General features: G+C 39.3%; 1 protein-coding gene across 2 annotated transcripts in view; it reads left to right on the top strand.

Annotated features, from left to right (window-relative positions):
• Positions 1-960: 960 nt before the first annotated feature.
• Positions 961-11,428, top strand: part of DMXL1 (Dmx like 1) — an 89,204-nt gene continuing 78,736 nt past the window's right edge. For both annotated transcript variants that reach the window (XM_063129492.1, XM_063129493.1), the window contains exons 1-3: positions 961-1,108; positions 7,170-7,295; positions 10,938-11,012. In XM_063129492.1, the coding sequence (XP_062985562.1) occupies positions 1,022-1,108; positions 7,170-7,295; positions 10,938-11,012 (288 nt within the window). In that variant the 5' untranslated portion in view covers positions 961-1,021. The remainder of the gene's footprint in view (positions 1,109-7,169; positions 7,296-10,937; positions 11,013-11,428) is intronic.

Raw genomic sequence — 11,428 nt, 5'->3', positions numbered from 1 at the left:
ATGGTTGTGTGCTATCGCCGGTATTCCAGGCAGTAAGCCTGTGGGCACCAGTTGCTGGAGAATATGGGTGGGAGGGTGTGTTGCACCATGTCCTGCTTGTTGGTCCCTGGCTGATGGCTGGTTGGCCACCGTGCGAACAGAGTTCTGGCCTAGATGGGCCCTTGGTCTGATCCAACGTGGCACTTCTCATGTTCTTATCCAGCACGCCACCTGCATGCCAGATTTCCTCAGATCCCAGGTCGTGGTTTGTGTTTTTTACTGGGACCTTCGATCTGAAGCGTCGGCTACGCGCCCTGCAGAAACAGAACATACCGGCTCATCTACTTCACCCAACTAGCCGCCAAACTCTCCCTTCTGCGGTCACGGGCACGTGATAACAACCACGCCCTGCACTTCATCAAGCCTTCTGTGCAGCGCAGTCGTCCGCGAACACGCCTGCGTCAAGCAGTTCTCCTCTAACATTCCCTTCATCGACCGTAGTTCTATGTGTCCCTCCCTCCCAACACCAGGAACCACAGTAGAGTTTCAACCCGCGTCAGCAACTGCGCATGATCTTCTAAACCCAACTAGAGAAAAGCCTTAGCGCATGCGTACTTTTATAAAAAGCGCGCATGCGTACTTTTATAAAAAGCACGCATGCGGACGAGAGAGAAGGGGGAGAAGTTGCTGGGTGAACAGAATACGTCATCGTTTTATTGATCTCGCGATGTTTTGATTCACGCGTTATCGGTCCGCTGTTGCGGGATGAGAAGGGCGGGTCGAGAGCCGATTTGACGTACGAAGAACTATCACGTGCGCGGCTAGTCTGCCTGCTTGCGTGCGCGCGCGCGCCCTGGATCGGGAGCGGACGCTGTCTCTGCCCCTGAGGGGAGGCTCCTCTGAGGAGGCCCCGCCCCGCCCTATGTGCAGCCGTCACCTCCTCCTCCTCCCTCTCCTCCTCCTCCTGTGGGGCAAGCAGCGGCCGAGCGCCTCAGCAGTGGGCTAGGTTGGCCGGCCCGGAGCGGGGAAGAGCAGCCCGGCTATGAACCTGCACCAGGTGCTGACGGGGGCTGTCAACCCCGGGGACAACTGCTTCTCCGTGGGTAACGTCGGCGGGCATCCCTTCACGGTGAGTCTTCTCGCCGGCTCTCTCCCCCCACCCGCGCCCTCCGTTCGGAGGCCAACACGGCAGCACACCCCGAGCGCTCGCCCTGCCTTTTCCACATTCGCTTTCTCCGCGCTCTCCCGCATCCTTTCTCCCCACGCAGGGTATCCCGCAGTTTCTTCTACGGCTGCCGGCGTCTCTTTCCTACTCCGGGCACAGCTTGGCCTCGGCCGGCGAAGAAGAGTCGCCTGGCGGGCAGCTGGCGGCCGGGGCAGGGATACGGGATGGCCTTGGAGGAAGTGGGGCTGGCTGGCTGAGCAGGTGCCTCGTTCACACGCGCGCGCAACCCGCCCGTTCAACCGGAGCCGAGTCCTTTTTGGTGTCGGAAGAAGAGCCGGGCCTGCCCGGTTTGCGGTGCCAGGGCAGGGTGGATTGTTTTGGAAGGCGTCAGTTCTCTCTCCCGGTCTCTTTTCTCCGGCCGTCTTCTCTGCTGATGTTCCTACACTGTCACGATAATGCACCCGTTATCTGCTGGATGGTTAAACCCACCATATATAAACCATCCTGAATTTCAGAGGGGAGGCGGGGGGCGATGCTTGGGCTCCAGGTGCCTCAGTCCCATAAAGCCATTTTTCACGTGCCCAAGGATATCTCATTATTATTATTATTATTATTATTGCCGTACTTTATTCAGGTGCGACTGTTCTGAGGCCAAGTTCTGATTTTATATTAAGCCGTGCGTGTGAAGAGAGATTAAGGACAACACTTTGCTGCCCAAGAGACATAATAGGGTTGTAGACAAAGGGGAATGCATTGAGTGTACCTTAGGGCACAATCCTAAACTTGGCTGGCTGGGGAATGCTGGGAGCTGTAGGACTTCTCCTGTCTAAACTTGCTAGAATTGTGCTCTTAGTGGTGGTGTTTTTCTTCCCCTCTCTATACAAGTGCTCTTTTCTGAGGCTGGTGTTTTTATTGATTGATGACCTTCTTGTTATGTCACTTACACCTGTGCTTTTGAATCCAGAGTAAATGCATGCAAGTCAAGTTTATATGACGTGTAACATGGTGCTTGTACACTCAGTTTTCAAGTGTAAAATATTCCATTCTTGCGCAGTTGTGCTGACGAAGTATGTGACTGATAGACAAAGGGGCAACTTGAAAACAGCTTTTGGGCATCTACAAGACTTCCTTATGACTTTATAGTTAATTATACTGAGAATGAAAGATTATATTTGGGTGGCTCCCACAAACAGTTTCTGTTACTTTCTTAACATATGTTGTTTATAGAAAGGCTTTTTATGCTTGCCTTTTGTGTACTTTTTAAGGTTCACTGTTTTTAACTTTTGTAAACTGCCCAGAGAGCTTCGGCTGTGGGGCAGTATATAAATGTATTAAATAAATAATAAATTAATAAATAATACCATCAAATGGTGAAGCAAGGAAGTATATTAATTAAGATGACCTCTTATTCTCCAGGATATTTCTGTATTTTTCCCTTATTCTTACATGCTTTTAATATTTATATTATTTTGTTTTTTGCATTGATCAGGCAATAGACTAAAACTATCAGTTTTGCTGCAGAGGTGTTGAACTGTATTGTTTTTATGTTGTAAGCTGCCTTTGAAAGACCATAATGTTGAAAGGCTGCTAAGAAATGTATTGATTAAGTAATGAACAAATATTACTAGGGTTATTTCAGAGTGTTTACAACAATAGTTCTAAGAGTGCTGGAAACTGAAAAGCTACAGTGTTGTATCCAGTTATGATAGACTTTTTTTGGAACATATATTCTAGATTTGCTGTGTTACATACTTCACTGGCTTTGTAATATGTCATTTTTCTCAGCACATTCTACAACAGCAGGAAAAAGCTTAAATCTAAATGGTTACCCAAGTTATGAACTGAGGTATCCAGCCTTTCTGGCTGCTACCTTCAACTCAGAGATTACAAAAAACACTGAAGTTAGTGGATCTTAATAACTATGTACAAATTGCACCCCTATTAGACTGTCAGCTATTCATTTAACATAGTGGTGGCATGTGTCTTGGAAAATATTATAAATACTTGTTTTTTTAAAAAACTTTTTTTTTTCAAATAGTTGAGTAATTAGGTAATCACATCTGTATGTAGGGCTGTAGAAATGCTTAGTTTCTTGGGTTATGTAGAATATTTGCCTCCTAGGTTAAAACACTTTCTCTTAAGGCAGAATCCTATGCATATTTAGATAGAAAAAAGTCCTACAACTCCTAGTATCTTCCAACCAACATGGACTTTTTTCTGTCTGTATAGAATTGTGACAGTGGCAGGTGTCATAAGTAAAATGAGGTAGACGGTCTATAACAGTAAAAGGATTGTACTGTTGATTCTTCCCTTGACCCCAAGCTAGAAAGGAAGAAAAATACCTGAAGCAACTGACTTCAGAGAGATAAAGGAGAAAGTTCAGTGCTTCCCTCAAATCTGCATGTTAATTTTAATTTAGTTCAATTTAAGGAATTGCATGTCTCCTTAGACAAGGCCTGCAGCTAAGCAGATGAAACCTTTTACAGGGCAGCTAATCATGCAAGATGTTTTTGGAGTGGACACGGGGCGGGATAGGAGGGTGAATAGGGTGGTAGAGGCCACTGCTTGTCTTCTGCACAGTATTTTAAGGAATATGGAAGCAATTCCATTTCCGTGGCATTAGCAGTATTACACTAGCAAAACATAATAGCAAGTAGTTTTAAAGACATTTAAAGGGTATAATTGGGCAGAATAATGCTAGACTTGACACATTTTTTAAGAAAAGATGAGTGGAAACGTCACTACAGTTTTGTATTTCCCTAGTAAAAGACTAAAATGTTTTCACTTTCCAAATCTAACTGTATGAAGGTGCCTCATAGTTAGGTCATTGGTTGCTGTCATCTAGCCTAGTTTTGTTAATTGGACTGACAGCAGTTCTTTAACATTAGCAGTTCTTCTTCCCCCACCTGTACTACCTGAGATCCTTTATTTAATTGGAGGTGCCAGGAATTGAAACTGGGATCTTGTGCATGCAAAGTGCTATAAACTCTCCACCATGTTTTTACTGTGGCACCATCTAGTAAAATTCTAGTTCTTCAAGGTCTGACAAGTTCTTCATTGTTTTAAAAATGAACAAGTGAGCAAAGGCATTGTTTACCAAATAGTCCAATAACATGATAATGTCAACAGAAACTGCTTGTTGGTGTGAAGGCAAGGAAGTGATTACATCAGAAATAGTTCAAGCCATTATTACCTTAGAGGTGACCTGGAAGGTGTTTTTCTTGTTTGGATTAAGTAGAACTCTTTCTTCCTATAGTGTTCTATAGTGAGAAGTTTCTAAAAGTAGACAAAGAAAATTACTGTTGGGGAGGAAAATTAACTTTTTAAGAAGTGTGTATTTCTTTAAAGAGGAAGAACTGTCCCCCTACACCAAAAATTCAAAATAAACAGTATGTCAAGGGACACAGTGAGGCAGATGGTTCCTTTGGTTAAAACAGAGTAATTCAGTTTTGTTGCCAGTACCTAAGCATGGTAGCATACTCTAATGTTGTTTTGTTGAAATACATTGATTGTATTGTAGGGAAAGGATCTGAATATCTGCAGGATTTAAGATTTTCTAAGGGAAATGGACAGTGGCTTGGATTCTGACTTTGGTTTCTGCCAGTGGAAGGATCTATGAAAGGCTTCTGATCAATCAGTGTAAGCTGGTGGTGGAATAGGGGAGGATGGGGGAAACCTCCTGAACAGTGTAAGAGATGGTGCTGAAGGAGACTGCACTGGTGTCGGGGGCTGCAAGTGGTGGTGAGTAAGTGATTTTTGCTTCAATCAGTAGAATAGGTTACCCCTACGTTTCTTCAGGTGGGAACTTCTGAGTGGAGTTCTTCTCAGGGGATGCTACTGCTGGCAGAAGCAAATTCTAGATCCAGTATGTTGCTTCATTACCCCAGTAGGATTTGGTTCAACTTTGAAGGATTTTTGCACCTAACACTAGCTAATCTAATTAAGGCTGCAATCGTACCCAGATTCCATTGAATTCAATAGGATAATCTTATTATACATCTGTGTAACACCTTTATTCTATTTTAATGCTATGAAAACCTGCAGACCAGTCTGGCATTCCCTCTCCTTTTGTGTGTGGCGGGGGAGTTAAGATTTAGCCTAAGGAAAAGGTTTAGTGAAACCAAGATTGATCTCTATTTTTACCATGGTCAAGGAAGATATGGCACTGTTTGGGATTTTTTTCCTAAAAGACTAACATGGCAGTGTGCATATTTTTATGGGTTTTGTGGAGTTGATCATACTGAGCAGCCTGTTAATTCTTGCAGCCAATTTATAAAAGTCCTTGGCCAGCACTTACACCACATTTAAATCCCTAGATACCACGATTAATATTTTGAAAACCAGAATAACATTGAGATACTAGGTCTATGCAGAAATGAACAAAACAGCCGAACTATAAAGGAAGAGCATCTCATTTTAGTTGCTGGCTAGCAGTGACTATATGCTGCAGGGGATTAAAGCATATTATATGTCTGCTTCATCCTAATACAAATCCTAATACATCCAACATCTCTACAAGGTACTGTGAAGTAGTAATAACTTATTTGTTTGGAAAATGGGTTATCATATTGATTATAAAAAAGAAAAGATCAAAGTAATAGGAAGCTGTGGCCAGCACAATTCCCCAGCATGAGGGAATGGGGAGGAGCTTCACAGTAAAGTTGGAGAACCAACAGTATGAAGGCTAGCCACTTACTAATCCTAAACTGGCAATACTTTAATTTTAACCAAACTGTGCTATTTATCTGAGCAACAAAGGTGGTGGTGTATTGCATCATTTGGGGACCTCTTGGAGGAGGAAGCCAACCTTAGAGTGATTTTATACTCTAACTATATGGGTGCCAAAACCATCACATTTGCTCTTTGAAATGTTGCATTGTCTTGATACTTCAGCTAAGTTGTATTTGAAGGATACTGAAGGACTCGCATTAGTGATATGCCTGAGCAATTTTTTGATGGAGCCTAGAATTCCATTGTTTGTCACATGTTGTTAACTTGCCGCTTTGCCTCAGAAAATGGCCTAGTTCAGATATAACAATAAACAACGGTTTACCATTATGTGCACAAGCCTCAGGCTCATGCGTTCTCTTCTCCAGCATGGCTACAAGGCGGAAATCAAAAGATTTCGCTTATAATTTCAATTAACCACACTTTATGGTTTGGATGTAACACAACCTAAACTGTGGTTGGTTGAAATAAACCAGCTTCATAACCCTTAGTTTGTAATTGGCTTGTTGCAGCTAACCATCATTTGTCTGAGTTCAGACATTACACTAAGGTATCGTTAGTCTAAAGTGTAAGAAATACTTCTGAACTTCCGTTATCTAATCTGGATAAATATTATTATTTATTAATTCATATGTTGCTGATTTGAGGAAAGCCACTTCATAAGTATCACAAGAGCTCACTTTTGTTCAGGATGGCGTAGTGGATTGCCAAGATGATTTATTTCATCAGTCTTCAGATAAATAAATCATGATGAAACGTATAATGTGAATTGTAAATGTTAGTTAAATATGCTTTTCTTTTGATTGTACTAAAAAAAATTTAAGAGGGGACATTTATTTATTCAAGATTTTACTTCCCCTTTGCAATCATGGTGGACCTATTAAGATGGTCCACCCCAGGAGGCTAATGGATCTGTATGGCTTCCACACGGCCGGGTTTCTTTTCCCAGCTGATATGGCTGGCTTCTCTAGTAAACCTCTGGTCAATCTGTGGAATGTAGAAATTACCCAGGCGGTTGACATGATTACTCCTGAGCACCCTTTCCACAGTAGAGCTCGTACGGTTCCGTGGTAGATGAAACAAATAAGAAATAGCTTGAGTTCAAATGGAGGAAATCTCCTGATAGGTGCAAATGAACACTGGTGTTTGCCTATGGTTAGTATAGGGACAATTTTCGACATTACAGATTTTATATTACGTTTTATATTTTTTGTGAATTGTCCTGAGAGCCTTGGTCATTGGGTGGTATCAAAATAAAACAATGATAACAACAATAATAATCACTCTGTTTTTCTAGGCATATGCATCAGGATGTGATATTGTGATACTGGGGACTGATTTTGAAAGATTACAAATAATCCCTGGAGCAAAACATGGAAATATACAAGTGGGGTGTGTAGATTGCTCTATGCAGCAAGGGAAGGTAAGTATCATAGTACTATTGTTTAATTTTTCTTTCTGGTTTGTTGTAATACATATTTTGCAGTCTCACTTTTTATAGCAAGGTTATATACTAAACTCTTTGAATGCTTTCTTTTCTGAGCCATTCACAAGAAACTGCATGTAAACAGATAAAATCCTTTTAGATTGTAAGCCTGTGGGCAGGGACTGTCAAGAAATACTTTTGTAAGCCGCCATGAGAGCCTTTTTTGGCTGAATGGCGGCATAAAAATACTTAAATAAATAAATAAATAAATAAATAAATAAATTCCACTTCTAGAGTTTATATTTCATAGCCTGATAGTCTAAGTTCAGTTTAGTTATAGTTATTGGTACAATGTTCATGTGGGACTGAGGCTGCACAAAGACAGGCACTTCAGCAGAAGCAGACACTGTACCAGTTGAAACATTTGTTGGCAGAGGTGGTAAAATACTTTTATGGGGTGATTCCTTTCTCTTTCATTTGAGGACTAGCTCATTTGAAGACCCTCAGTGTCAAAACATAACATCTTGGAACAAAGGATTGAATGACCCTCATGTTGCTTCAAATGTAGTAATATCTACTGGCGTAGTTAGGAGTGGTATTAAGAAGAGATAGCCACATAGGAAAAGATACATGAGGCAATTGTAAGAATATATTTTTACAAAAAACCATTACAACTTCTTAATTTTTTCAGATGAGATTAAGGTACCTTACACAGATTTCTTGATAACCTTTCTATATAGACTTTGGTGATTATCATAGTTTGGAAAGACCTGCATAATCTCTGTTAAAAGAACAATTATTTTGATCCCCACAATGAATTTCTGTATCATTTTCCTACCTACCATGGTATGACATATGTCGTGGTTCAGAGTTTCTTTCAAAATATATTACTCGTATGTAGGCAACCCTGAGCTATCAGTTTAACTAAATATATACAAACATTTCCCAAAATCAGTTGTCATCTCAGAGTAGGATGAATTATTTACTCGAGATATGGGCCATACAGAGTTTTCTATTTCCAGAAATTACTCTCTCAGACAAGACTAGTCTTTTGTTTCTTTACTATCAACACAACATTCATAGATTGAAACACATTATTATTATTATTATTATTATTATTATTATTATTATTATCATCATCATCATCATCATCATCTTAAGCCAAAATGACTAAGTAGAGCCACAACATCAGTCTGAATGATCATCAGCATGAATCTTACCAGGTTCATTCTACAGGCAATTAAAGATGGTGTAAGTTCTTTTTGAGAGAACTCCCAATTCCATGTGCTCAAAATCACCATTTTATATTCTTTTAAGGCTGCTGTTTAAGCAACTATTCTTTTCCCAGGCATTTAACAGCATTTAACAACGCTAAGTTTGTTTTTTAACGGACCCCAGAACTGTTGTTTTTAAATGGATGCTGTTGTTTTTATGGTTTTGATGGTTTTAAATTTTGTAAACCGCCCAGAGAGCTTTGGCTATGGGGCGGTATATAAATGGAATACCCCAGGCATTGTAAGTTTCTTCTATATCAATAGTTCATGTTGTTCATCTTGAAGAGTTCGCTGTTGAACATTCCATGGGCTTTGTAGAATGTATTCTTATCTGAAGAGTGAAATACTTAATTCCTTTCTGGAATTAACCATTGAGATGTCTCTTCCTTCTTTTTAATGAGTATTTGGAAGATTTGGGTTATTGCCTGTGTTAAGTTTTCCATTGATATATCATCATACATTTCCTAAGCAGTGGTAGAAATATATAAATTAATTTTATAAATTATATATTTTTTATAAATTAATTACAAATTTATACATTTGTTAATGTATAAATTAACAAAACCATGTTCATTTGCAAGAGTATTGTTTAGAGCAGGTTGTATCCATTTGGAGTGTCTCCACTAATAGAAGGCTCTTTCATCCAGTAGAGGCTTCCATCAGCAAAACAGGGCAATTCCCTTTAACCCTAGTCCCTAAATCTGTTCCAGATGTTTGGGAGATCTTTTGGAACACCATGGCATGTGGAATGGCGGGCTACAGGGAGACGGGAAATTGCTGAAAGTCACTTCTCTCCTCATTCCACTGACAGAAGCATCTGCTGCATCAAAGACCCTTCTGTCAGCGGAGGGACACCAGTTGGAAGCAACCCACTGTTGTCTCATTTTTACTAAAAAGCCTTGCGACTTGGTCAGATTATATACATTCTGTGTGGTTTCCTTTTTTTTCTATAGAGGGAATGTCTTTAAAGTATTTCCCATACAGGGTCTTCCTCAGAACAAGCAGCCATGACAGTTTATGAGGTTAAGTATGGGAATACGGGTTTTTCCTTTTCATTTTGACGTCGCTCTTTTCTGCTTCACTCTGCCTTGGCCCATCGCCACCCTCTCAAAAAAGAAGTAAATGATAGATCAAAGTAAGGGCTAATAATTACTGTACAGACTAGAGCATTTGTTCTTATGAGGTAGAAATGAAATGCCAATCTTTGAGAGATTGAGTAAAATATTTGTTTGAGAAATGATCAGATCCTTTCTTAATTTAGACAGAAAAGTATAAATCAATGTAATGTATTATGCAGGCGTTGATTCAGTTTAAAGATTAACGGGCTGCTTCATTACCTGATAAAATGTACACTATGATTTCCATTTCTTTTCTCTTAGTACACACCTTCATAGTTGCTTATTGCTTTTAGTACATTAGGTTCTATGTAATTCTGACAGAATTCCAGTTGGCATTTTTAGGTCATGCTGACATGTACATTGCTCAGTCTGATGGCTTGCTTTTGTAATATTTTCTCTCATCTCTTAAATTTATGTCTCACTGCATTTATCCAGCATTTCTGTAAGAAAATAGTATTTTATTGAATTTTATCTTTTTATTGAATTCAACATTTTATTGAATTTTATCTTTTTTTAAAAAATAAGAAATGTCCATGAAAATAATATACTGAGGTTTATTAAGGAAACCTGTGTTGATTATCATAGAAGTAGAAATATGGTTCTGATTGATGATTTTTCAAATTTAAAGTTTTAAGTCCCTTTTCTTCACTTTGCTAAAAAGCATTCTGCTTCTTAGCGTGTAAGCTAAACTATTCATAGCTCTGTTATTGCTTTATACCTATGGATATTATTATTATTATTTTGGTATATCTTCGCTTTTACACTTGCTTGTCCTTAATCTTATCTCAAAAATTAAGTTTCTTTTTTCTGTTTTTGGTTTTATAACTATTCCTTACCTTTTAAAACCTTTTAGTTGTTTTTTTCAAACAACACTTGACACCCAGGCCTAATCTTGATCTGTATCAAACTTTTCTTACAATGTTTCTGATTATAGATTGCTGTCTTTTTTGTACACATCCCTGACTTACCATTTTTAAAATTCATGTACCATATGAATCAAAGAAGCATAATCAAACATGCTCTTTTAACTTTCAACCCAAGACTTTTAAGATGTGTCTGGGTCTTCATAGAGCTGCATGTGACCATCTTTTGTGTAACTTTGAGATCATCTGAAAAGTTGCCATTTATCCTAGATGATTATTCTTTGGGTGGGGGTACAAACAAGCTTAAGGCTGTGGAAAGAAGGTAATAGTCTGAGTGTAAAAATATTTTAAAAGCTATTAATTTTAAACTACCTTGTGTTTTAGATTGCAGCTTCTTATGGGAATTTGATTTGTATCTTTGAACCAGTTCAACACATAAAACAGAAGAATAATCATACTGTAAGTGATTCACCCTTTTTGTCTTCACATAGCAATTGCATATGAGCTGTACGATTTACTTTTATTACTGTAAACCGCCCAGAGAGCCCTGGCTATGGGAGCGTGGTATATAAGTGCAATAAATAAATAAATAATAAATAATACTTTAGGTAAGCCTTTGATAGGTAGTTTATTTATTTATTACACTTACATCATACCTATTTTTTTGCATAAAACCCGAGGTAGTGTAAGTGGAATAAGTGGGTTTCACATCCAAGCACTGACTAGACCTATACTTTCTTATGTATCATGTTCTGAAACACATGACAAACACAAATCAAATCCTACAGAACTGGATGACTAAATAATTCAGAAGTGGAATCTTTTGTGTGGAAAAAAAAAATCCGCCTTAATGGCAGGTAGCTTTAACATAGTAA

This window comes from Elgaria multicarinata, chromosome 6, assembly GCF_023053635.1.
Source record: "Elgaria multicarinata webbii isolate HBS135686 ecotype San Diego chromosome 6, rElgMul1.1.pri, whole genome shotgun sequence".
Taxonomy (NCBI): domain Eukaryota; kingdom Metazoa; phylum Chordata; class Lepidosauria; order Squamata; family Anguidae; genus Elgaria; species Elgaria multicarinata.
The sequence above is the reverse complement of the archived record's forward strand: the minus strand, read 5'-3'. Positions and strand labels throughout refer to the sequence as shown.